Genomic DNA, 27,060 nt, shown 5'->3' with positions numbered 1-27,060 from the left:
AATTATTTTTCTACGGTGATTCCTCCTCTGCCTAAAAAAATATATCCTGCCCTATTTAAATCAGCCAAGAACCAGCCAAAACACCTGGAAAATCCACTCTATGTCTTTCCTAGAATGAAAGGATGTATAAATAACTAAGAAATGTATCATCCGTAGCCCAATTAACTATTGTATCATATTAATATTAACACAACTGAGAAAAACAGCATTCTACATTCTGAAATCAGTTCCATAACCACATTTAGATCTTAAGACCCTGAGCCCCTTTGCCACATTGATGGTCAGGCTGCACACGTTTACACAGACCAGATCCAGAGCCTGCAGGGATGGCCCCTGGGGTGGGTAGAGTAAGTGGCAACTGTGTGAGTGACTGTAGGCATGTCGGAATGGCTCTCTTTGCTGCAACTGCCTCAAGCATGGGAAAGGGCTATAGAAACACCCAACAACATGAAATGACTAGAAGACCTTCTATATGGCAGGTAACATTCAAGATTTTATTATAGATGTATTGATGAGTTAGATGTACTTCTTTTCCTCAAGGAGCTAATGGTTAAGCTAGGTGAGTTCATAATAGACTAGCTAAATTGGGGAAAGAAATCCTGTACCCTGAACAGACATCTTTTGTCCACCTTGCCCTGTCTTACTGCAGGTAAAATATGCTTCAGCAACAGTGACCTGGCAGGAGGGCTGAAAGGATTTTAAATCCTCTGGAAAAATTCAACTGGGGGAGATCAGCTGTTTGCTTAACTGGCCCCTCTGCTTTTGAAAAGGTGAATAGGGTCTAATGTTGTTGACAAAACAAAAAGTCAGCAGATTGGACTTTACTCTGGTCTGTGTTCAAGGAAGCAGAACTTGGGATATTCTTCTAGGTTTTCTAGCCCAGTGGTTCTCAAGTACAGTTCTAGGGTCTAGAGCCCAGCGGGCAGTGCTTTAACCAGCCCTCCATGTGGTTCCCATGCACGTTAAAGCTTGAGAACCACTGGTCCAGCCCAATTCACCAGCTTAGGAAAGAACACAGATGGTCAACGGGGACTAACAATGGATTCAAAATGAAGATTGTGCAATTAACTAGAGCTTTCAGTGTAAAACAACAAAAGGGAAAGAAAGGGACACAGAAAAGAAACATGTTTGTTAAATCAAACATTTCAGAAACCTAATCACAGACAGGTGGTGTGCCTTACGGCTGGGTTCAACCATCAAGCTGCTCATGTCTTTGGGGCAATTATTATTCTCCCTTGCTCTTTTAAAATGCAAATACCGATGAAAGAATAAAAATTCTAGTTGCTTAACATCTGGCTCTGACCAATTTTATCAGAACCCAGAAAATAACCTAAATGTAGAAGTTAGAAGTCACTGAACATTAGTTTCAACTTCACAGTTTTAACAGACAACTTAGAGGAACAGTTGCCTATTCAAGCTTAGTGCGTCTGCACATACAAATCATTGACTACTCTTCTGTGTTCTAAGAGGTTTAAATGGGGTTTGTCCCTTCATAGTCTTGAGATTCTTCAGCCTTAAGCCTTTGGAATATGAAAACTAGATCTCTTAGAAACACCCGTTAGCAGATGGTCTTGCTTTGTTCTCATGTGGAAGGAAAATCAACAGACTAGGAAGCCACAGGCCACATTCCCATGCTTGTCTTTGTTGGACAAAGGAGGAATTATGAGCATGTAAATATCCCCAGCCCCATGCCTACTCTGAAGTAGCACTAAGATAAGTTCTAATTCTGAGTAGCTAAAATCAAGACTCTGCTTTACTTCAAATGTCAAGAGATTAACCAAAAAAAAAGGCAAAAATATCAACATAATCTACTCTTAGTTTGGGGCATGTTATCCTAAAAACAGAAAATTAGGAATGGGAACAGATGTGCCTCACTTTAAGAAATCTCAACTTCCCAGAAAAAGGGAAAAATATTGAAAATGTATTTTCATTGTAAAAAGGAATTCACTAATCTCCCTCAGTACATGTAAGAGAACAGAAGATGCCAAGATTTCATTTATATTCAGTCTTTTTGGAATAAAATGATTTTTTTAAAAATCACCTTCATGCATATCGTTGAATCCAGTGTCATTGATAAAACCCAAAGAAGGGAAGAACAACTGGATAAATCTCTGAGAGTTATGGTTACCATTTCATTCTCAAGGACAATCTTTTTCTTGTGTTGTTCAAAATGTCAATGCCATATCTACATTTAAGTTTTTGGTAAAACTTTTTTAAAATTTACAAGTATATTTAGATGATATAGACATTACATTTTACAGTTGATTCATTGGGTCAAAACTTTTCTGATATTGAAGATGTGTGGCTAAATAACTATCCTTTAAAATGTATAAGAAGTGATAAAAACAGAATCCTAATTTATAAATTTGCTAATTTTTCTTTCTTCCTACTAGTATTATCTATAGGATCAACTTTTAGCTGATGAATTGCTGTCTAAACAGCTTTGGTGTCAGACTACCAATTACTTCTCCCTAATATAAAACACATTTACCCTCAGCCCAGATACATTTAGTGTGTTAGATAAGAAACCATCTTCCCAGTAAAGATACCTCAAAATTTCTTATTAGTGATTCGCAGACTTCTGTTCTAAATTAAAACTCTACAAGCTTACCTGTCATACCAAAAACATTTCAACAAAAACTAAAGTATGCATGGAAGGAGTACTCACTGGTTGACTATCTAAATAAGAAAATAAATAAATAAAATTCCAGCTAGATACATATTCTTCTTGGGTGCAAAGCTCAAGTCAACTATCAATTACGTAATTGTAATACTGTCACTTGAATCAGTCATTAAAAACTCTCAATTTATTATTATTAGTAAAGAGCTATGAAGAAGAGTCATTTGTAATATCATATGAAAAAAAAAATGCTTTTTACCAACCTGGGCTGAGAAACCACAGAAGAAACCAAACCAGAAATGCACAAGTGTAAATGCAAAATTCTTATAGAAGAAATAGCATAAGAATTTGCACATTCGGAAATAAGACCACCTTCCATGAACAAGGAGAAGCCTTTGGAGATATCTAAACTGTGCAAATGAATAGTCGCTGGCTAAGACTGCTTGCAATCCTTCCTGGCCGCTGATGCCAACACCAATGTGAGCACCTACAAAGGAAAGAGGAACACTGTCATTCCCAAAACAAAGCCACGCTCTCTTTCAGAAACTTGTCATTCCTCTTTTATTTATGGAAAACTTGTAGCCATTGCAATTACAAATTTTCACATATATTACCTCATGAAACGCTTATGATAGGTATTTATCTTAGTTTTACAAAAGAGGAAGCCAGGCTCAGAAAAGTTCAGTGACTTACAGAAGTTTTTAGAATTTTAAGTGGCAAAGATGGGGTTAAAGTCACATATTACAAATGTGGGCCTGGTGTTCTTTCCTCTACACTGTACCTACTTACTTCCTCAAATAGTATAAGGTGAATGACGTCCTTTTCTAGCCTAAAAATACACAAATGGTTTATTTAAAGACAAAGAAATTTTGTTATGAATGCTAATAATGGTGGTAGCATTGGACCCAGAGGTATCATTCATTTTAGAATCACTGGCAAAATTAAATTTTAACGCAATCTAGTGATTATATATTGCCAAATGCTGAAACTGAGGACCCCATGTATGCAGCATACCCCATTGAGCAAATATCCTCTTACTTTTAATCATGCTGACATCATTGGCTCCATCACCAATGGCCAAAGTAACAGCATTTCTGTACTTCTTCACCAGCTCTACCACTTGGGCTTTCTGGAGTGGAGTGACCCTGCAGCAAACTACAGTCTTACACATGCAAGCAAGTTCTAGGAGATCACTCTTGACATCACTTTCTAGGGCATGAGCCTGTGTGATTAAAAATAAAATTCAAAAAAGAACAGGAAACAATAAATGTCTTGTTTCTCAACTGATTTGTTTGCTAAACTGTTTCATTCACTTCAAAAAGTCATTGTTGATTCAGAATCACACAAGCAACAAAAACTAAAGAAATAAGTGTTGAACTCCTACCAAGCGAACTTAAAAATACTACTAATGAATTTCAAAATAAAAATAAAAGAAACTGCCATTTATATGTCTTCCTTGATATAGTGCTGCACTGGAGAGAGAGAGTTAAATGCTGGAGAAGTTCTAGAAACCATTAAAATTGCTGAAAACAAAAGACAGAACCTATCTACCAGCTCACCAAGTTTAGAATGAACTACAAATGATGATGATTTGTTTATTCTATGTGATGGGCTTTTTGTTTCTTTGCATTGTTGTTTTGTATATTTAGTTTGTTGTTGTGATTATTAATGTGCAGGCAGGATGAAAAGCAGATGATCTGGGGATTGTCCCTTGAAGAACATAATGACTGAAACCCAGAGAGGCCTGTGCAAAAGAGGGGCATGCAAGCTGTGTCACAGACAGGGTTCCTCAACCGTTTCTACTCTTGCTCCTATCCAAATGCGTAAGAGCCTTTAGATATGCCAAGAAATTACTTAAAAAGATAGCACAATCCCTTCCAATTAACTGTGCGATATTTTTCCTAGAAAATGTTTTACTGTAAATTCTTTAATAAACACATTAAGAAGAAACAGAAATCCACTTACACTTTGAGTCATCAGTATCTTTGCGTGAATCTTTAGCAAGACATTCACAGCCCATCACAATCTGGCCCCTGCGTTCCTTTTGAGTTTTATCTTCTAGCATCACATTTAAGTCTACACTTTTTTCCCATCATGCCAAATTGCTTGTTCCTCATGATTGAATGGGCTCTTTCTTGCCTCTGTGCCTTTGTACTTGCCATTACCTCTCCTTGAAAATATCACTCTCTCCAGGAAGTCTTCCCTGATTCTCCCACAAGGAAGTAAATTTGTCTCCCTCTGTGCTCTCAAAGCATTGTGTTCATTCCTCTTTTACAGTATTTGTCATACCACTGTGTGATTATCTCATCCACTAGACAGCATTCCCTAAAACAAGAACCATGTTCTATTCACAATCTTATCCTCAGACTTCAGCACTGTGACCTGGGCAGGCTTAATAAAAATGCCAATGGATGAATGGCTGGATCGGTAAATGAATATAAAAACATAACTCAGCACAGAAAATTCTCATGTTCAAATCTATAATCCCCAGGTGAAATTGTGAGTTGGCATTTTCAAATATTATCACTGTTTCTGAAAGAGAAAACAGATAACTGCCTGTCTTGCCTAGAATGGTCTCTTTCTCTCCCCCTTCTCTCTCTCTCTCTCTCTTTCTCTCTCTCTCTTTTTATTATCAGCAAGTGAAAAACTATGCTAAGACTCTGAGCAAAAACAAAGGCCCAATTACATTCTGCAAAACATCAGGATTTAAGCAAATTAGAATCATGATTTAGGAAAAAAAAAAAAAATTCTGACCATACTAGCAAAAACATAGTCAAGTCTCCTTAAATTAAAAATGACATTTCATGGTTCCATGAGTTTCAGGCTTTGAAGCTGACGGGGTTCTTGAAGAGCATCTATCTTACCTCCTTCTTTCAATGTACTTAGAGACAGAGAGAGAAAATGGTATAAATTATCACCTGAGTACTCTAATACCACCACACATTGGATCCTTTGAGCCTGAGAGAAAGTCAAAGTATAACTCATAAGGTCCCCTTTCTATATTGTGGTCTCTGGGCAATTCAGTTTGGGGGCCACCAGCTTTAAGACCCAGATGACAGTCATAATTTTCAGTTACTGTTATTCTGTGCAAAAGAGAATTTTGTGTCATTTGGACAAACTTTCAACTGAGTTTGGCCTGCAGCTGAGCTCTGTAACTTTCCATGGTGTAGAAGGCAACACATCATTATGTCTGGAATCCAGCTGGATAATGCTCTAAGCACTAAGAGCTAACAACAGACAGCTGATCGCAAGGGAGAAAACACAATATCCTCATATCCAACTTCTTTTGTCCTCTAAGAAACTGTCTACAAGAAGATATATTTATTTTCCAAACTCCAAAGTGAAAAATGATCATCAAAGCCAGAGAAAGATGTGAGATTAATTCTTTGTGCATATAAATTATAATTTCACTGGTGTGTAATTGGAGCTTTTGTATTTTAAATTAGAAACTCAGAAGAGTATTTTCATGTTTGTTCAAGATTTAGAATCTGAACTACATTAAAAGTACAATGCAAGTTCATTCTATTAGGACAAGAACCAGATTTCCTAATCAAAGCAAATTGTTTGGCATTGCTGTAAAATGCTGCTATTTAGAAAAACCACTAGAGGTATCTTAATGGCAATAATTTGGTATAGTAATTACATGAAGGTCAGGTTGTGCTCCACAAGTCAAAAACATTAGTAAGAGCAATAATTATAATACATCCACCCACTTGCATTATTTTAATTAAGTAACAGTGAGCTGTAACACTCCCCTCTAGAAAGGCACTTAAATAATACTGCTAAGTGGTCTACAGTCATTTAGACAAGATTGATATTCTGTGAATTTAGCATTTATTTGGAGCCTCCCCTTCACTGTGGTGATCCAAACAATAATGTATGAGATATAGATTAGAAGTTTCCTTTCCTTTTGCAAACAGGAAATCATCGCGTATGCCCTGTATTTAGTAGTGACATTTGTCTGGAAAAGACAAAGGAGGTCTCATTACGATAGCACAAAAGAGATGATTACTGCGGTGAAGAAAAAGAAAGGACAAAAACCTTAGACAAACTCACCAAACTGTGGCCATTTATGATTAAGGCATAATCTCCTGTTACGGTTTCTTCTACAATAGAATCCAACTCCAGCTGCTGCTTTTTTTCACAAACTACATGGCCATTGGAAACATTTCTGTTTTGTCCAGACAAATTTTCTTTTGCTTTCCTTAAAGGAGAGAGTGAAAAGTGAAACATAACAAAGCATACAGAGCATACCTACTAACTCTAACAAGAAACTCGCCTAGAGGTAAATTTATTTCACCACTATTCAGACAGAATATGGCATAAGACCCAGTTTCAGTAAGCAAGCTGGATAATTCTTTGTGATGGGAATACCATAGCAAATTTCCAAATTCCAGTATGTAGGAGAGTAAACACAGTGAAAACACAATCATCTTAAACGTTTCAAATTACCTAAAAGCTAAATCACCATCTTGAGCTGCGTTTGAACTAGGGGATCTTGATAGATTTGGTACTTAAGATTGTCTGAGCTTCAAGGGCTTAAGAACCACTGTCTGACATGCAATACTGTTAAATAATGGAAAGCACAAGACTAAAGACAATTGATGAAATCTTCTAGGAATTCCAGGGCATCTATCTATAAAATAAATTCATCAATCGAGGTACAATGTAATACGATCCAGCTTAAAATAGCGGTCCTCTGAGAAATATATTTTTTAAAAATTTTAACAAGAAAAAAAATGATGGCACTTACTGAATGGGCATAGCCATTATAATAGAATAGACAATTTTAAGCAAAAAATGTACTCATTAGCTTAAAAAATATAATAAATCTTCTAGGATAAAAACTAGACACCAAATTATAGAGGCTTGTTCCAAATGGAAACGCCCTCCAAATGCTCCAGATCTAATTAGCAGTAGCTATAAAACAATCCTGCCCACATCCCATGCATCTCTGCCATCTAAGAGGAAGATTGTAGGGTGACAGAGCACCCTTAGAAGTGGCATTCTACTGTTCTCTCCAAAATGGAAAGATGATACCTTTAAAGGAAGGGAATTTCCTCTTCAAGAGCACTTGAGTGCAGGCTTTGAAGTAACGTAGGGCAAGCTGACATACCTACAGAAGTTTCAACCACAACCAGAGAACTATCCAGCATGGGTCATAACCGGCATTTACAAAATGAGCGCTCAGGAGAACATGGGGAGTAACAGAAGACCAGAAAGTGAATACTATGTCTTTTGGTGAAATGAAATTACTCATCCTGTGTAGAAAATATTTATTAAAATCGTTTTATGCTGAGTCTTCTCTGAAAGAAGAGAATGTCCACTTACCAAAATAACTATTTTAGCCCTCGGCTGTCTAATTATTTGAAAATGTAACACCAGTTGTTTACATACTAAGTTTAAAAACAAAAACAAAACAAAAAGATACATTAACTTCAAGCTCAATATCTCCTTCTGCTGTCCAGGACCAAAATCACATCTGCGTTTAGGAACCCAGAGGTCACATGGTTCCAAGAATGATATCATACATTTAACAATCAGTTTGCAGAATCAAAGAAAAAGATTTATAAAGTCAGAGTGCTACGTGTGAAATTTAGGGAGTTACAAAGGGGAGAGGGAGGTAGAACAGACATGAAAAATCATTGTTTTAAGTGAGAGGATCAGACTTTCCCATCAGATAACTATGTCAGGGAATCCTCCTCACAGTCATGAAAATTTACAGTGCCAAATAATAAAGAAAGCAAGGGAGACAATTTCCTTGGAAATGAACATTTCTCCGACAATGTTGCAGAGCTCATAAATTGCGACTTCAGAAAGCACCACAGGGAAAACATCTCCTGAGTACTCATTTTGAGTAAAGTTCTCACTCGCTGTATAAATGACTCAATCTCTGTTTTCCCCTCAGAGAGTGAAAACATTCCAAAGAAGGGTGAAGTTCATTAAAGTATTGGCTGAAATTCTATTTACTTAGGACTTTTTTCTCCTTAAACTGTCTTCCTAACATCTCACATGAACCCTTTTCCAGGCAGAAAAGGGACAGTTTTTCTGGCTCTGCTGATATTGTCACTGCACTTTCTCTGCACAGGCCAACATCTCTTGGCCAGATTGGGCTTCCATATTTTTAGAACTTTGCCCACGCTCTATAGCTGTCATTTCTTTTTCTTCCTGGAACTTAGCTCTTCAAACACCAGCTGGTTCTCACAAAAACGATTTATTAGGAAGGGAAAAAGCTACACACAACTCCCTTCAATGACTACGAGCTATATATTTTTGCAAGCGTAACATACAATGCTTAACCACATAATACAAATAGCAAATGCTAAAACAAAAGAGTGCCTGTTTTTCCAAGCTGCGTAATGAAGGACAGTTTATTACAATTCTTGGCATGCGGAATTGCATGAAGAGTTGAGGCAACTGTGGCATTCACAGCCCCACGCCACCACAAGCACAGCAAAGCATAGTTAGGCACATACTGGCTTGCATACAACCTATAAAAAGAAAAGAGAATGGTCGGAAAAAAGAGTCGTCTAGTCAGTCCTCTTAAGGCACTCTATATTGAAAGGTTAAATTGATCTGTTGGGGCCGGGCGCAGTGGCTCATGTCTGTAATCCCAGCACTTTGGGAGGCCAAGGCGGGCGGATCACCTGAGGTCGGAGTTCAAGACCAGCCTGACCAACATGGAGAAACCCCATCTCTACTAAAAATACAAAATTAGCCAGGCTTGGTGGCACATGCCTGCAATCCCAGCTACTCAGGAGGCTGAGGCCAGAGAATCGCTTGAACCCAGGAGGTGGAGGTTGCAGTCAGCTAAGATTGCACCACTGCACTCCAGCCTGGGCAACAAGAGCAAAACTCCATCTCAAAAAAAAAAAAAAAAAAAAAAAAAAGAATCTGTTGGGAAAGGGATTGAAACCATGACACCCTGTTTAAAAGAAGAGAATCTGGACTTTGATACAAAAGCCAGAGCTTTGAGCTTGGAACCTGGTAAACTGGATTCAGACATAAGGACTGCCTCTGACAGCTCATGTTTCCACAGTTGAGTTATCTGACTTCTAGCCACTTGATTAGCTAGTGTCAGACCCACGGCTAGAACCTAGGTCTTCACCTTCACAGTTCTTGGTCTCCTGTAGCAAGCTGGTTTACACATAGAGTCAGCCACAGCTTGCCTCTAGGTTGGACTAAGACACAGTGCCAGAGGGACAGTTAAGGGACAGCCCTATCCTGCCAATAGTAGAGAAAGGGAGAAAGTACATGAAATTTTGATTTGAATTCCCAGTTCCATTCCTTACTACCCTACCTGAGAGACCTTTAAGATGTTCAACCTCTGAACCAGTTTCATTATTAGAGCTCAGGAAATGGGACCAGCCAATCAGTTTGGCTAATGCCCCAACCAGTCAAAATAGATCATGAAAGCTTGGGCTGCTGCACCAGTGTGTGCCAGAAGATCTACAAGATTACCTAAGTAAGTGCTCTAAAATTGTATGATTTATGAGAGAAATTTAATCTACTATAACATTTTTCCTGGGTGACTAGGCGTTAGGAATTAGGACCAAGATGCATTTTGTTTGGCCTACACAGTGTCTTAAAGAATCTCTATGACTTTATGGCCAACATGATGTTCCCATTCACCAAAGGCCCCATCACTCCCTGATGTATAATAGATAGCCCAGATCACGTGATTAATGCTATAAGCCTGGTCCTGAAGCCATTTGCATTTGAGAACCCTGCACATTCAAACCAATAATTTTCCACCAAGTAGATGTTCAAAAATACCAATACATATTTTGTTGATTAAAGAAGAAATATCAATTCCTAGTTATAGCACTGGGATACTTCTCAAGCAGTGGAGTCACTTTATGATTTAGTTAAAGAACATGAATTTTTCTAATAACAAAAGACGTGATCATGCTACAAAAATGAAATACAGAATGAGTTTTCCTCGCAGATTAATCAAAATTCTCAGTCTGTTTTCCTTTCAGCAGAAGACATGTGAATTGGTGAAATGTATTCAATGTAGTAATTTTCTGAGAAACCATAGCAGGGTTTAATTGTAGCTTTCTAAGCATGCCTTTAATAATAAGGCAGCTACAGCAGCAAAATTAACCCAGGACTCAAAGTGTCTAAAATGGTTTCACGACACTAAATTTGAAACAAGCCATATGTATGATATGTATGAAAATTATATATCCATGTTTATGAAATTATCTAAGCACATTTGACAGGTTTAAATATAAGCATTTTGGTCATTTCTTTTCAATAGCTACTTTCATTCAGATCCTGTTCTTTGGTTACACTTTCTTTTTTAATGAACTCCCACTGAACTCAAAAAGCATAACACAAGAAAAAGGAATGGTGCAAATTTACGATTCAATATTTCATCCCAAAGCTGTGGGCTTAGATATAAGTAGCTGAGATTAGGAGTATAGAGAGCAACTTTGAGCAACAGCTTTTCCTGGATGCCATTTTACCCCAAGTCCTAATACTAAGAAAATGTACACTACAAATATAATGATTCCTCTTATATAAAATATTCTATCATATGCTGCCTCTCTGTCTTATACTTTAAGAATGGGGTTACCTACAAGTCTGAGTGGAAATAACATTATTTTCCACTCAGCTGAGCAAGGTGGCCCCAAGGCTTCTGAAATATTGAGTCTAGCTGGAAATTCTTTATTTTTTTTCTTCTGAATATTTTTCTTCTCATTAAAAAAGACAATTTTTAAGCTTTTTTCTAATTGTAAAAGCATTACACAAACACTATTACAACATCAGATAATACAAACAGCCAAAAAGAAGAAAGTAAACATGATCCATAATTCTATCACCCAGAGAGAACCATTGTTTATGTCCTTCAGATCTTAGTAGGCAAGGAGGTAAGGAGATGGGCAGATGTTTTATACATATATATACCTATATATATACACACACTTTTTTGCAAAAAGAGAGATCATATTATGCATGATGTTTTCTAATCTCATTTTTCACTTAACAAAAATATCATGGACATTTTCCAATGTCAAGAAATACAAAATGACTTTGAATGACTGAAGAGTATTCCATTGCATGTATATATCATAGCATTGAACAAAATCCTTCATGGATGGTTATTTGAACTATTTCTCATCTCTATTATCATAAATCAATATAGCAATAGATATTCCTTTTTATACAAACTCATACATTTGTTCACTTATTTTCTTAAGGGAAATTTCTAGAAGAATCATTGGGTAAAAACTATGCATATGTGTAATTTTGAAATATACTGCTAGTTTGTCCTATAGGGAGTTTCTATCAACTTACACTCCCAACAACAGTATACAAGTAGTTCACATTTCTCCATATTCTTTCCACATAATGACAGTTATGTCATCTAGTCAACCAAATGTAGTTGGATAAAATCTTGAGATATTAACTCAATCACTCCTTCTCCCACTACTACTAGGACCACAAGTGACCCTCTCTATTTAACTAGAAATATGCTTTGCTTCAGGAGGATCTGCAGAGTCAAATATAGAAGGAGAAAAACAGAACCAAACTTTTGCTTTTTGAGCACCAAAATAGGGTTTTGAAACTCATAGCAGCATCATTAGTCTGAATTTCAGCAATCTGGAATTTCACTAATTGGACTTTTGGAAAAAGAAGGGGGGGATTTCTTTAAGTATCAAAAGAATAAACTTTAAATGAGTCAAAGCATTAAAATGATGACAAAAGGAGCAGAGTAGAAAGAAATTACTTTCCTTCATTTCCCATCCCAGCCTAGGGATAGAGGTCTTTGAGGAGGAGTTAAGAAACTGATAAATAATGGCTAAAAGAAGTCTGGGTCCTGACCCACACCTAGATTGGTAGTGGATGAAGGAACCGTGTGGCTAATGGAATCCTCAGATAAATTTGGGGCAATCAGCAGAGTAAAGGGATTTTAGAAACTGAAGTGGCTGCATAAGAACACAAGTCCTCTTGGGCACAGAGAGGTGAGGAAGAGCAGCCACACTTTCCGTGGTGCCCCAGCAGAGTGTGGAAGTCAGCCAAGAGGGAAAACCAACAACAACCCTAAGAGAGCAGAGACCAGACAGGAACATAGACATGGGGAGTGCTGGGTGCCAGCAGGGTAGACACTGATGAACAGTGACAGGTGAGGCAATTGTGCATCCCAGACTTGAACCAAATTTAACTGAAAATGCCTAGTTTAACTGTTCTGTCATCAGACAGAAAGAGGTTCGAGTTCAGTTTTAGAAAATTTAATGAGTTTCTATTCTTGCATGCCTGAGCACACTCTGGGCTGTGAAAGTTAGACAACCTAGCAGTGACAAAGCCTCCTACTACTTCTCTTCACATCCAATCAAATTTCAAGACCTATTCATTCTACCTCCAAAAAGCTGTCTATTTTATTCTACCCCTTCCTTCCCCTGCAGTTCCAGGCCTGCTGCCCTTATTGGGGAAATAGTTACAAAAGTAGACCTTGTTGGTGGAAAGATTGGGATCCATGGCTGAAAGAATGAAGGAAGGGAGAAGGGAGGAAATAGAGACAGAATGAGGAAGGCAAGAAAGATGCTCATGGAACAGTCATAAAGCTTTAAGTTCTTTTTTTTTTTTTTTTTTAATTTATTTATTATTATTATACTTTAAGTTGTAGGGTACATGTGCATAACATGCAGGTTTGTTACATATGTATACTTGTGCCATGTTAGTCTGCTGCACCCATCAACTCGTCATTTACATCAGGTATAACTCCCAATGCAATCCCTCCCCCCTCCCCCCTCCCCATGATAGGCCCCGGTGTGTGATGTTCCCCTTCCTGAGTCCAAGTGATCTCGTTGTTCAGTTCCCACCTATGAGTGAGAACATGCGGTGTTTGGTTTTCTGTTCTTGTGATAGTTTGCTAAGAATGATGGTTTCCAGCTGCATCCATGTCCCTACAAAGGACGCAAACTCATCCTTTTTTATGGCTGCATAGTATTCCATGGTGTATATGTGCCACATTTTCTTAATCCAATCTGTCACTGATGGACATTTGGGTTGATTCCAAGTCTTTGCTATTGTGAATAGTGCTGCAATAAACATACGTGTGCATGTGTCTTTATAGCAGCATAATTTATAATCCTTTGGGTATATCCCCAGTAATGGGATGGCTGGGTCATATGGTACATCTAGTTCTAGATCCTTGAGGAATCGCCATACTGTTTTCCATAATGGTTGAACTAGTTTACAATCCCACCAACAGTGTAAAAGTGTTCCTATTTCTCCACATCCTCTCCAGCACCTGTTGTTTCCTGACTTTTTAATGATCGCCATTCTAACTGGTGTGAGATGGTATCTCATTGTGGTTTTGATTTGCATTTCTCTGATGGCCAGTGATGATGAGCATTTTTTCATATGTCTGTTGGCTGTATGAATGTCCTCTTTTGAGAAATGTCTGTTCATATCCTTTGCCCACTTTTTGATGGGGTTGTTTGTTTTTTTCTTGTAAATTTGTTTGAGTTCTTTGTAGGTTCTGGATATTAGCCCTTTGTCAGATGAGTAGATTGCAAAAATTTTCTCCCATTCTGTAGGTTGCCTGTTCACTCTGATGGTAGTTTCTTTTGCTGTGCAGAAGCTCTTTAGTTTAATTAGATCCCATTTGTCAATTTTAGCTTTTGCTGCCGTTGCTTTTGGTGTTTTAGACATGAAGTCTTTGCCCATGCCTATGTCCTGAATGGTACTACCTAGGTTTTCCTCTAGGATTTTTATGGTATTAGGTCTAACATTTAAGTCTCTAATCCATCTTGAATTAATTTTCGTATAAGGAGTAAGGAAAGGATCCAGTTTCAGCTTTCTACTGATGGCTAGCCAATTTTCCCAGCACCATTTATTAAATAGGGAATCCTTTCCCCATTTCTTGTTTTTCTCAGGTTTGTCAAAGATCAGATGGCTGTACATGTGTGGTATTATTTCTGAGGACTCTGTTCTGTTCCATTGGTCTATATCTCTGTTTTGGTACCAGTACCATGCTGTTTTGGTTACTGTAGCCTTGTAGTATAGTTTGAAGTCAGGTAGCGTGATGCCTCCAGCTTTGTTCTTTTGACTTAGGATTGTCTTGGAGATGCGGGCTCTTTTTTGGTTCCATATGAACTTTAAAGCAGTTTTTTCCAATTCTGTGAAGAAACTCATTGGTAGCTTGATGGGGATGTCATTGAATCTATAAATTACCTTGGGCAGTATGGCCATTTTCACGATATTGATTCTTCCTATCCATGAGCATGGTATGTTCTTCCATTTGTTTGTGTCCTCTTTTATTTCAGTGAGCAGTGGTTTGTAGTTCTCCTTGAAGAGGTCCTTTACATCCCTTGTAAGTTGGATTCCTAGGTATTTGATTCTCTTTGAAGCAATTGTGAATGGAAGTTCATTCATGATTTGGCTCTGTGTTTGTCTGTTATTGGTGTATAAGAATGCTTGTGATTTTTGCACATTAATTTTGTATCCTGAGACTTTACTGAAGTTGCTTATCAGCTTAAGGAGATTTTGGGCTGAGACAATGGGGTTTTCTAAATATACAATCATGTCATCTGCAAACAGGGACAATTTGACTTCTTCTTTTCCTAACTGAATACCCCTGATTTCTTTCTCTTGCCTAATTGCCCTAGCCAGAACTTCCAACACTATGTTGAATAGGAGTGGTGAGAGAGGGCATCCCTGTCTTGTGCCAGTGTTCAAAGGGAATTTTTCCAGTTTTTGCCCATTCAGTATGATATTGGCTGTGGGTTTGTCATAAATAGCTCTTATTATTTTGAGGTACGTTCCATCAATACCGAATTTATTGAGTGTTTTTAGCATGAAGGGCTGTTGAATTTTGTCAAAAGCCTTTTCTGCATCTATTGAGATAATCATGTGGTTCTTGTCTTTGGTTCTGTTTATATGCTGGATTATGTTTATTGATTTGCATATGTTGAACCAGCCTTGCATCCCAGGGATGAAGCCCACTTGATCATGGTGGATAAGCTTTTTGATGTGTTGCTGAATCCGGTTTGCCAGTATTTTATTGAGGATTTTTGCATCGATGTTCATCAGGGATATTGGTCTAAAATTCTCTTTTTTTGTTGTGTCTCTGCCAGGCTTTGGTATCAGGATGATGTTGGCCTCATAAAATGAGTTAGGGAGGATTCCCTCTTTTTCTATTGATTGGAATAGTTTCAGAAGGAATGGTACCAACTCCTCCTTGTACCTCTGGTAGAATTCAGCTGTGAATCCATCTGGTCCTGGACTTTTTTTGGTTGGTAGGCTATTAATTGTTGCCTCAATTTCAGAGCCTGCTATTGGTCTATTCAGGGATTCAACTTCTTCCTGGTTTAGTCTTGGAAGAGTGTAAGTGTCCAGGAAATTATCCATTTCTTCTAGATTTTCCAGTTTATTTGCGTAGAGGTGTTTATAGTATTCTCTGATGGTAGTTTGTATTTCTGTGGGGTCGGTGGTGATATCCCCTTTATCATTTTTAATTGCGTCGATTTGATTCTTCTCTCTTTTCTTCTTTATTAGTCTTGCTAGTGGTCTGTCAATTTTGTTGATCTTTTCAAAAAACCAACTCCTGGATTCATTGATTTTTTGGAGGGTTTTTTGTGTCTCTATCTCCTTCAGTTCTGCTCTGATCTTAGTTATTTCTAGCCTTCTGCTAGCTTTGGAATGTGTTTGCTCTTGCTTCTCTAGTTCTTTTAATTGCGATGTTAGAGTGTCAATTTTTGATCTTTCCTGCTTTCTCTTGTGGGCATTTAGTGCTATAAATTTCCCTCTGCACACTGCTTTAAATGTGTCCCAGAGATTCTGGTATGTTGTATCTTTGTTCTCATTGGTTTCAAAGAACGTCTTTATTTCTGCCTTCATTTCGTTATGTACCCAGTAGTCATTCAGGAGCAGGTTGTTCAGTTTCCATGTAGTTGAGCGGTTTTGATTGAGTTTCTTAGTCCTGAGTTCTAGTTTGATTGCACTGTGGTCTGAGAGACAGTTTGTAATAATTTCTGTTCTTGTACATTTGCTGAGGAGTGCTTTACTTCCAATTACGTGGTCAATTTTGGAATAAGTACGATGTGGTGCTGAGAAGAATGTATATTCTGTTGATTTGGGGTGGAGAGTTCTATAGATGTCTATTAGGTCTGCTTGCTGCAGAGATGAGTTCAATTCCTGGATATCCTTGTTAACTTTCTGTCTCGTTGATCTGTCTAATGTTGACAGTGGAGTGTTGAAGTCTCCCATTATTATTGTATGGGAGTCTAAGTCTCTTTGTAAGTCTCTAAGGACTTGCTTTATGAATCTGGGTGCTCCTGTATTGGGTGCATATATATTTAGGATAGTTAGCTCTTCCTGTTGAATTGATCCCTTTACCATTATGTAATGGCCTTCTTTGTCTCTTTTGATTATTGATGGTTTAAAGTCTGTTTTATCAGAGACTAGTATTGCAACCCCCGCTTTTTTTTGTTCTCCATTTGCTTGGTAAATCTTCCTCCATCCCTTTATTTTGAGCCTATGTATGTCTCTGCGTGTGAGATGGGTCTCCTGAATACAGCAGACTGATGGGTCTTGACTCTTTATCCAGTTTGCCAGTCTGTGTCTCTTAATTGGAGCATTTAGTCCATTTACATTTAAGGTTAAGATTGTTATGTGTGAACTTGATCCTGCCATGATGATATTAACTGGTTATTTTGCTCATTAGTTGATATAGTTTCTTCCTAGCCTCGATGGTCTTTACATTTTGGCATGTTTTTGAGATGGCTGGTACCGGTTGTTCCTTTCCATGTTTAGTACTTCCTTCAGGGTCTCTTGTAAGGCAGGCCTAGTGGTGACAAAATCTCTAAGCATTTGCTTATCTGTAAAGGATTTTATTTCTCCTTCACTTATGAAACTTAGTTTGGCTGGATATGAAATTCTGGGTTTAAAATTCTTTTCTTTAAGAATGTTGAATATTGGCCCCCACTCTCTTCTGGCTTGGAGAGTTTCTGCCGAGAGATCTGCTGTGAGTCTGATGGGCTTCCCTTTGTGGGTAACCCGACCTTTCTCTCTGGCTGCCCTTAAGATTTTTTCCTTCATTTCCACTTTGGTGAATCTGGCAATTATGTGTCTTGGAGTTGCTCTTCTCGAGGAGTATCTTTGTGGCGTTCTCTGTATTTCCTGGATTTGAATGTTGGCCTGCCCTACTAGGTTGGGAAAGTTCTCCTGGATGATATCCTGAAGAGTGTTTTCCAAGTTGGTTCCATTTTCCCCCTCACTTTCAGGCACCCCAATCAGACGTAGATTTGGTCTTTTTACATAATCCCATACTTCTTGCAGGCTTTGTTCATTTCTTTTTCTTCTTTTTTCTTTTGGTTTCTCTTCTCGCTTCATTTCATTCATTTGATCCTCAATCGCTGATACTCTTTCTTCCAGTTGATCGAGTCGGTTACTGAAGCTTGTGCATTTGTCACGTATTTCTCATGTCATGGTTTTCATCTCTTTCGTTTCGTTTAGGAACTTCTCTGCATTAATTACTCTAGCCGTCAATTCTTCCACTTTTTTTTCAAGATTTTTAGTTTCTTTGCGCTGGGTACGTAATTCCTCCTTTAGCTCTGAGAAATTTGATGGACTGAAGCCTTCTTCTCTCATCTCGTCAAAGTCATTCTCCATCCAGCTTTGATCCGTTGCTGGCGATGAGCTGCGCTCCTTTGCTGGGGGAGATGTGCTCTTATTTTTTGAATTTCCAGCTTTTCTGCCCTGCTTTTTCCCCATCTTTGTGGTTTTATCTGCCTCTGGTCTTTGATGATGGTGATGTACTGATGGGGTTTTGGTGTAGGTGTCCTTCCTGTTTGATAGTTTTCCTTCTAACAGTCAGGTCCCTCAGCTGTAGGTCTGTTGGAGATTGCTTGAGGTCCACTCCAGACCCTGTTTGCCTGGGTATCAGCAGCAGAGGCTGCAGAAGATAGAATATTTCTGAACAGCGAGTGTACCTGTCTGATTCTTGCTTTGGAAGCTTCCTCTCAGGGGTATACTCCACCCTGTGAGGTGTGGGGTGTCAGACTGCCCCTAGTGGGGGATGTCTCCCAGTTAGGCTACTCAGGGGTCAGGGACCCACTTGAGCAGGCAGTCTGTCCGTTCTCAGATCTCAGCCTCCGTGTTGGGAGATCCACTGCTCTCTTCAAAGCTGTCAGACAGAGTCGTTTGCGTCTGCAGAGTTTTCTGCTGCTTTGTTGTTGTTGTTGTTGTTGTTGTTGTTGTGTAGCTGTGCCCTGTCCCCAGAGGTGGAGTCTACAGAGACAGGCAGGTTTCCTTGAGCTGCTGTGAGCTCCACCCAGTTGGAGCTTCCCAGCAGCTTTGTTTACCTACTTAAGCCTCAGCAATGGCGGGCGCCCCTCCCCCAGCCTCGCTGCTGCCTTGCCGGTAGATCACAGACTGCTGTGCTAGCAATGAGGGAGGCTCCGTGGGCGTGGGACCCTCCCGGCCAGGTGTGGGATGTGATCTCCTGGTGTGCCTGTTTGCTTAAAGCGCAATATTGGGGTGGGAGTTACCCGATTTTCCAGGTGTTGTGTGTCTCAGTTCCCCTGGCTAGGAAAAGGGATTCCCTTCCCCCTTGCGCTTCCCAGGTGAGGCGATGCCTCGCCCTGCTTCAGCTCTCGCTGGTCGGGCTGCAGCAGCTGACCAGCACCGATCGTCCGGCACTCCCCAGTGAGATGAACCCAGTACCTCAGTTGAAAATGCAGAAATCACCGGTCTTCTGTGTTGCTGGCGCTGGGAGTTGGAGACTGGAGCTGTTCCTATTCGGCCATCTTGCTCCGCCCTCAAAACTCAAATTTGAAAGCTTTAAGTTCTTATCTAATCCCCCAAATAAAATAAGCTATAGAGTAGATATTTGTATCCCCATTTTACAAATGAAGAAACCAAGCAGAGAGAGGTTATTCACATATCAAAAGTATCCCACTCAGTCTAAGCATGACGCTGAGATTCCACCTCAAATCCAGTTGACAGGAAGCCGTACTCTTTATCCTACATCTGCTATTTCCGCTGCAAATTTCTGCTGACTCCACTGGCTAATCTGGTGTCTGACCATTTACTCAAGTGAAGCAGTGAGATGTCTTCACAACTATATTTTTTAGATTAATTGATTAATTATTAAAGGGAATAGGAATACATCTAAGGTATGTCTAGGGAAACACATGGCAAGTGCACAGGCTCTGGGGCCAAGCTGTCTAATTCACATCCCACCTGAACCAAGGACCACTTTGGGCAAGTTCCTTACCCTCTATATACTTCAACTTCCTAATCTGTCCAACAGGGAAAATAGTAATGCCTATGATTGAGTTTCTTAAGAACAAAATGAGGTAATACATATGTACTCCCTACAATACTGTTCCAGGCACTGTCTCAAAACATTTAGCAATAAGCTTATTAAAATCTAGATCCGTCTGCATCTACCTTCCTTCAGCAAGAGTCAAATTCTGAATGAGAGTGGTGCTTCAAGATGTACGACTAAAGGCATCTGGCAGTTGCCTCCTCCACAAAGAAGCACCAAGATAGAGAGTAGATAATCATACTTCCAATATGTTATCTAAGAGAGAACACTGGAATTCAAGAGAGAAGTGACAGGAAACACCTACAAGAAAGAAGAAGGGAACAAGGTATCCTGCCTGGCTGGGAGCCCAGAAGTGCTCTCCAATGTAGGGAAAGTATAAGTGAGGGATGCTCGGTGGTCCACAATCCCACCACAGACTCCAATCCTAGCCATGGAAGAGCCTCCTCTCAACCCTTTCAGACCCTGAAATTAACATAGGGAGCTGCCTGAAGACAAGGCAGTGCCATTGCCCCCAGAGAGGGAGCTCACACTGAGTCCCACATACCACTCTAAGTCCTAAGCAGCTACAGCAAAGTGTCATTTTGAGAGCCCAGCCCCACCAGACTGCATCCTGCCTGCAGGCCCAACAGTACCTCCCTTTCCACATTCCTGGAGCTCCACTGACATTCCCCACCTGCAGCCACCACCACTGCCACCACTGCCACCATGGCCAAAGTGCAAGACACTGACAGCAACCCCACCACCCTTCCAGCAACAGGACTTCCTCACATTTTCACATGCCCTAAGGATAGGCTACCGGACAGATAACTGCTACCTACAGCCAAAGCACACCCTTCCCAGTCACCTGCCTAAGGCTGCAACTACTAAAAGCAATCCCACTCACCCCAGCAGCCAGCAGGGCCATAGTGCAGCTACTGCACCCCCAGCGGAGCATTCCACCAGAGGACTTGGGATAACCCTGTCCCTGTCCACCACAGCCAGCACCCATACATACCACTGGACAGCGAGGAGAAGGGGAACATACAGACAGGTCTGTCCAGCCTGGCTTTGACCACCCTTCATATGCCCAACCCCAGTGCTGAAGCATACCACCTAGGGGCCTGGGGATCACCCTGCTCCGTCACCATCCACCACCGTGGCTCCATCCCCCATCGTGAGCACTCCTCCCAGAGACTAGAAGACAGGCTAACCCAGCCTGCCACTACCACCACAGCTAGCACCCACCTGCACTTACCACCTGTGGACCTGACCAGCCTGCCACAGCCACTGCCAACACCAGCATAGACTATTTGGGAGCCAGAGAGTTGTCCAACCACTGTTACTGCCATTGCCTATGCCATGCCTGCAGCCCAGGGGCCCAAGGTTCAGCCCACTGCTTCTACTGCTGGCACCTGAGCAAGCCTCCTGGTGACCCAAGAATCAGCCCACCAGGACACACTAACACCAGTGCCAAATGTGCTACCCTTGGCCCCAAAGACAGGCAGGCTCAGCCTGCCACTGCTCCCACTGGTGCCCAAGACTGTCCCACCTGCTGTCCCCATGCCCAATAAAACTTCACTATAGCCTCCATTAACAGCCATACCCTAAGCCACTGAGGAAGTCACAGACACCACTGGCTTTGTTTACAAAAAAAAAAAAGCCAAATAAATTATATGGAGACTATACTACTGCACACATCCAGAATCAAAGCCAAAGTGCCCTACCCAACAAATACCATAGATACATATTGAGGAAGTCCTCTTCTATCAAAGTAAATCCACAAAATTGGAAGAAGTGACTATTACACCAGATGTGCAGATAGCAATGTAAGGACACAAGAAACAGGAAAAAGCAAGGAAATATAATTCCAAAGGAACACCATAATTCTCCAGTAACAGATTCCAATGAATAGGAAATTTATGAAATTCCCATAAAAATAATTCAAAATAATGATATGAAAGAAGTTTAGTGATTTACAAGGGAACAAAGATAAACAATACAAAGAAATGAGAAAAACAATTCAGGATATGATTGAGAAATTTACCAAAAAGGTAGATATCACAACAAAGAACCAAACAGAAATCCTGCAACTGAAGAATTCATTGAATGAAATAAAAATTATATTTGAGAGCTTCAGCAATAGACTAGATCAAGCAGAAGAGAGAATTTCAGAACTTGAAGACAAGTCTCTTGAAATAACCCAGTCAAACAAAAGTAAAACAAAAGAATTAGCAAGAGTAGACAAAGCCTACATGACATGTGAGACAACACAAAGCAACCACATATCTGAATTATCAGCATTCCCAAAGGTGAAGAGAGAACGAAAGTATTCAAAAGCCTATTGATGAAATAATAGATAAAATCTTCCCAACTCTAGCAAGAGATGTAGACATTGAAATACAGGAGGCCCAGCAATCCCCAAATGAGTACAATGCAAAAAGGTCTTCTCTCTGACACATTATAGTCAAACTGTCTAACGTCAATGACAACAAGAAAATTCTAAAAATAGCAAGAGAAAAGCATCTAGTCACCTATAAAGGAGTTTCCATCAGACTTACCATAGACTTACCAGTAAAAACCTTACAAGCCAGAAGATAATAGGATAATACATTTAAAGTGCTGAAAGACAATATCTGGAAGTCAAGAAGTACTATACCCTTAAAAGTTATCCTTTTTGGAGAAATAAAGTTATTTCTAAATAAGGTTACTTTATTGTAGAGAAATAAAATTACCCTCTTTGGAGAAATAAAGTCTTGCCCAGACAAGCAAAAACTAAGGGAATTCAACACTACTAGAAAAGCCCTACAAGAAATAATTGAGGGAATCCTAAACCTGGAAGCAAAAGGGCAATATCTACTATTACAAATAACACATAAAAGTGCAAAACTCACTGGTAAAGCAAACACACAAATGAGGAAGAGAAAGGACTCATGGTTACAACTAAAGAAAAGTACTGACACAAAAGTATATAATAAAAAAGAAAGGAACAGAAGATATATACAACATCCAGAAAACAATTAACAATGTGACAGGAACAAAACCTCACATATCAATAGCAACTTTCAATGGAAATGAATTAAATTTTCCACTTGAAACATATAGAGTGGCTGAATGGGTTTTTTAAAAATGTGATCCAGATGGCCTGGATCTGGATCTATAAAAATGTGATCTACATGCTGCCTACAAGAAACTTCTTAACCTGTAAAGACACCTATAGATTGAAAGTAAAGGTATAGGAAAAGATGTTCCTCACAAACAGAAACCAAAAGCAAGCAGGAATAGCTATACTTTTATCAGGCACAAGATACTTTAAGCCAAAAATAGTAAAAACAGCCCAAAAGATCATTTTATAATGATAAAGGGATCAGTTCAGTAAGAAGATATTACCATAAGAGGATATTACAATTCTAAATATATATGCACCCAACACTGAAGCACCCAGATATATAAAGCAAATATCACTAGATCTAAAGGGAGAAGTAGACTCCAATACAATAATAATAAGGGACTTCAACAGTACATTCTCAGCATCAAATAAATCATTTAGACAGATAATCAATGAAGAACATTAGATTTAAACTGTACTTTAGATCAAATGGACTGAACAGACATCCACAGGACATTTTATCCAACAGTTGCAGACTACACATTCTTTTCACCAGCACATGGAGCATTCTCCAGTATAGGCCATAAGTTAGGCCTGAATATGAGTCTCAACAAATTTTTGAAAATTGAAGTCATATCAAGTATCTTCTCAGACCACAATGGAATGAAACTAGAAATCAATACCAAGAGGAACTTAGAAACAATATGCTACATGAAAATTAAACATGTTCCTGAATGAATACTGGGCCAATGAAGAAAGTAAGATGAAAATGAAAAGATTTCCTCAAACATATGAAAATGGAAACAAAACGCACCAAAACCTATGGGATACAGCAAAAGCACTGCTAACAGAGAACTTTACAGCAATAAATGCCTACATCAAAAAAGTAAAAAGATTTTAAATAAGCAATATAATGAAATGACTGAAAGAACCTGAAAAGCAAGAACAAAACCCAAAATTGGTAGAAGGTAAAAGATAATAAAGATCAGAGCACACGTAAATAAAATAGGCTAAAAAATACAAAGGATCAATGAAACGAAAACTTGTTGTTTTTTTATTTTTTATTTTTTTTTTGAAAAGATGAACAAAGTTAATAAACTTTCAGCTAGACTAACAAAGAAAAAAAGAGACAGGATCCAAAAAACAAAATCAGGAATGAAAATGAAGACATTACAACTTATGCCACAGAAATATATAAGATCAAGATTTTAAGAACAACTACATGCTAACTAACAGGAAAACCTAGAGGAAATGGATAAATTTCTGGACACATGCAACCTTCTAAGATTGAATCAGGAAGAAACAGAAAATCTGAACATACCAAAAGCCAGTAATGAGATTGAATCTGCAATAAAAAGTCTCCCAACAAAGAAAAAGCCAGAATTGGATGACTTCACTACCAGATTCTACCAAACGTGTAAAGAAGAACTAATATAAGTTATCCTTAAGTATCCCAAAAAACTGAAGAGAAGGGAATTCTCTCTAACTTGTTCTACAAGGCTAGCATTACCCTGATACCAAAATCAGAGAAGAACACAACAAAAAAAGAAAACTACAGGTCAATATCCCTGATGAACATAGACATAAATATCCTCAACTAAAAACTAACAAACTAAGTCCAACAGCAGGCTTGGGTGTGGTGGCTCCATGCCTTGTTTTGCTGTGTTTCCCAGGCTAGTCTCAAACTCCTGGGCTCAAATGATCCTTCTGTGGGAAGCCAAGGCAGGCAGATCATTTGAGCCCAGGAATATGAGAGCAACCTAGGAAACATGGCAAAACTCTATCTCTACAAAAAATACAAAATTAGTCAAGTGTGGTGGTGGCTTATACCTGTAGTCCCCGCTACTCAGGATGCTGAAGTGGGAGGATCACTTGAACCCAAGAGGCTGAGGCTGCAGTGAGCTATGATTGCACCACTGCACTGAAAGCCGGGTGACAGAGCAAGACCCTGTCTCAAAAAACTAAAAAAAAAAATCCTACAACAGATCAAAAATATAATATACCACGATCAAGTGAAATTTACCTCAGGAATGCAAGCATGGTTCAACATATGTAATAAGCATGATACATCACGTCAACAAAATGAAGGACAAAAACCATATAGTTATCTCAATCGATGCAGAAAAAGCATTAGATAAAATTCAACATCCCTTCATGATAAAAACTCTCAACAAACTAGGTGTAGACGGAACACAACTCAACATAATAAAATCTATATATGACACACACAGCTAACATCATACTGAACGAGGAAGAGTTGAAACTCTTTTTTCTAAGCACTAGAACAAGACAAGGATGCTCACTTTTATACTCTGATTCATCATAACTGAAAGCCCTAGCCAGAGCAATCAGGCAAGAGAAAAAAATGAAAGCCATCCAAATTAAAACATAGAAGTCAAATTGCTCCTGTTTGCAAGCAACATGATCTCACATTCAGAAAAAAATCAAATGATTCCACCAAAAACTCTTAGAACTGATAACCAAATTCAGTAAAGTTTTAGGATACAAAATCAGTAGTGTTTCTATACATCAATAATGAAGTACCTGAGAAAGAAATCAAGAAAGCAATCCCATTTACAATAGCTTTAAAAAAAAAAATACTTAATGATAAATTTAACCCAGGAGGTGAAAAACCTCCACAAGGAAAACTACAAAACACCAGTGAAAGAAATTGGAGAGGGCACGAACAAATGAAAATATATTCTATGCTCATAGATTGGAATAATTAATATTGTTAAAATGATCACACTACCCAATGCAATTTCTATCTAAATATCAATGTTATTTTTCACAGAAACAGAAAAAAAATCCTAACATTCATATGGAACCAAAAAAGAGCCCAAATAGCCAAAGCAATCCTGACCAAAAAGAACAAAGCTAGAGGCATCACACTATCTGACTACAAAATATATTACAAGACTAAAGTAACCAAAACAGCATGGTATTGGTATAAAACAGACACATAGGCCAATGGAACAGAATACAGAACCCAGAAATAAATCCAAACATTTACAATCATGGGATTTTTGACAAAGACACCAAGTACACACACTAGGGAATGGACATCCTCTTCAATAAGCAGTGATGGGAAAATTGAATATCCATATGCAGAAGAATGAAACTGGACCCCTATCTCTCACCATATACAAAAATTAACTCAATATGAATTAAAGACTTACATATAATCCCCCAAATGATATAACTACTAGAAGATAACATAGGGAAAACAACTTCCAGACACTGGTCTCTAGACAATGATTTTATGGCTAAGACCTCAAAAGCACAGGCAACAAAAACATAAACAAGTGAGACTACATGAAATAAAAAAGCTTCTGCACCGCAAAGGAAACAATCAACACACTGAAGAGACAGTCTGCTGAAAGGAAGGAAGTATTTGTAAACTATTCATCCAACAAGGGACTAATATCCAGAATATACAAGGAACTCAATTCAACAGTAAGAAAACAACCCCATTAAAAAGCAAAGAACATGAATAGATGTTTCTCAAAAGAAGACACACAAATAGCCAACATATCTATGAAAAAAATGCTCAACATCATTAATCATCCGAGACATGCAAATCAAAACCACAATGAGATGTGATTTTATTTCAACTAGAATAGCTACTATTAAAAAATGAATAAATAAATAACAGATGCTGGTAAAGGGAGCTATTACACTTTGTTGGTGAGAATGTAAATTGGTACAGCCACTAGAGAAAACACTATGGAGATTTCTCCAAAAACTAAAAATAGAACTACCATATGATCTAACAACCCCACTACTGGGTATTTATTCAAAGGAAATGAAATTGTTATATCAAAGGGATATCTGCACCCCATGTTTACTGTAGCACTACTCATAATATCAAATATATGAAATCAACCCAAGTGTCCATCAATGGATGAATCAATAAAGAAAATGTGGTGTATACACATACAATGGAATACTATTCAACCATCAAAAAAGAATGAAATCCTACCATTTTAAGCAACATGAATGGAACCATGGGTTCCATGTTAAGTCAAATAAGGCACAGAATGACAAGTTTCACATGTTCTCACTCCTATG

The 27,060-nt window shown here is 38.7% G+C and overlaps 1 protein-coding gene across 1 annotated transcript in view; it reads right to left on the bottom strand.

Annotated features, from left to right (window-relative positions):
- LOC116272615 (probable phospholipid-transporting ATPase IM) overlaps nt 1-27,060 on the bottom strand; it is an 88,419-nt gene that overhangs the window by 41,204 nt on the left and 20,155 nt on the right. The window contains exons 7-9 of the mRNA XM_031661365.1: nt 6,677-6,824; nt 3,659-3,842; nt 2,884-3,107 (exon numbers count right to left, since the gene is read on the bottom strand). Coding sequence (XP_031517225.1) covers nt 2,884-3,107; nt 3,659-3,842; nt 6,677-6,824 — 556 coding nt within the window. The remainder of the gene's footprint in view (nt 1-2,883; nt 3,108-3,658; nt 3,843-6,676; nt 6,825-27,060) is intronic.

Source organism: Papio anubis, unplaced genomic scaffold (assembly GCF_008728515.1).
Source record: "Papio anubis isolate 15944 unplaced genomic scaffold, Panubis1.0 scaffold139, whole genome shotgun sequence".
NCBI classification, from domain to species: Eukaryota; Metazoa; Chordata; class Mammalia; order Primates; family Cercopithecidae; genus Papio; species Papio anubis.
The sequence above is the reverse complement of the archived record's forward strand: the minus strand, read 5'-3'. Positions and strand labels throughout refer to the sequence as shown.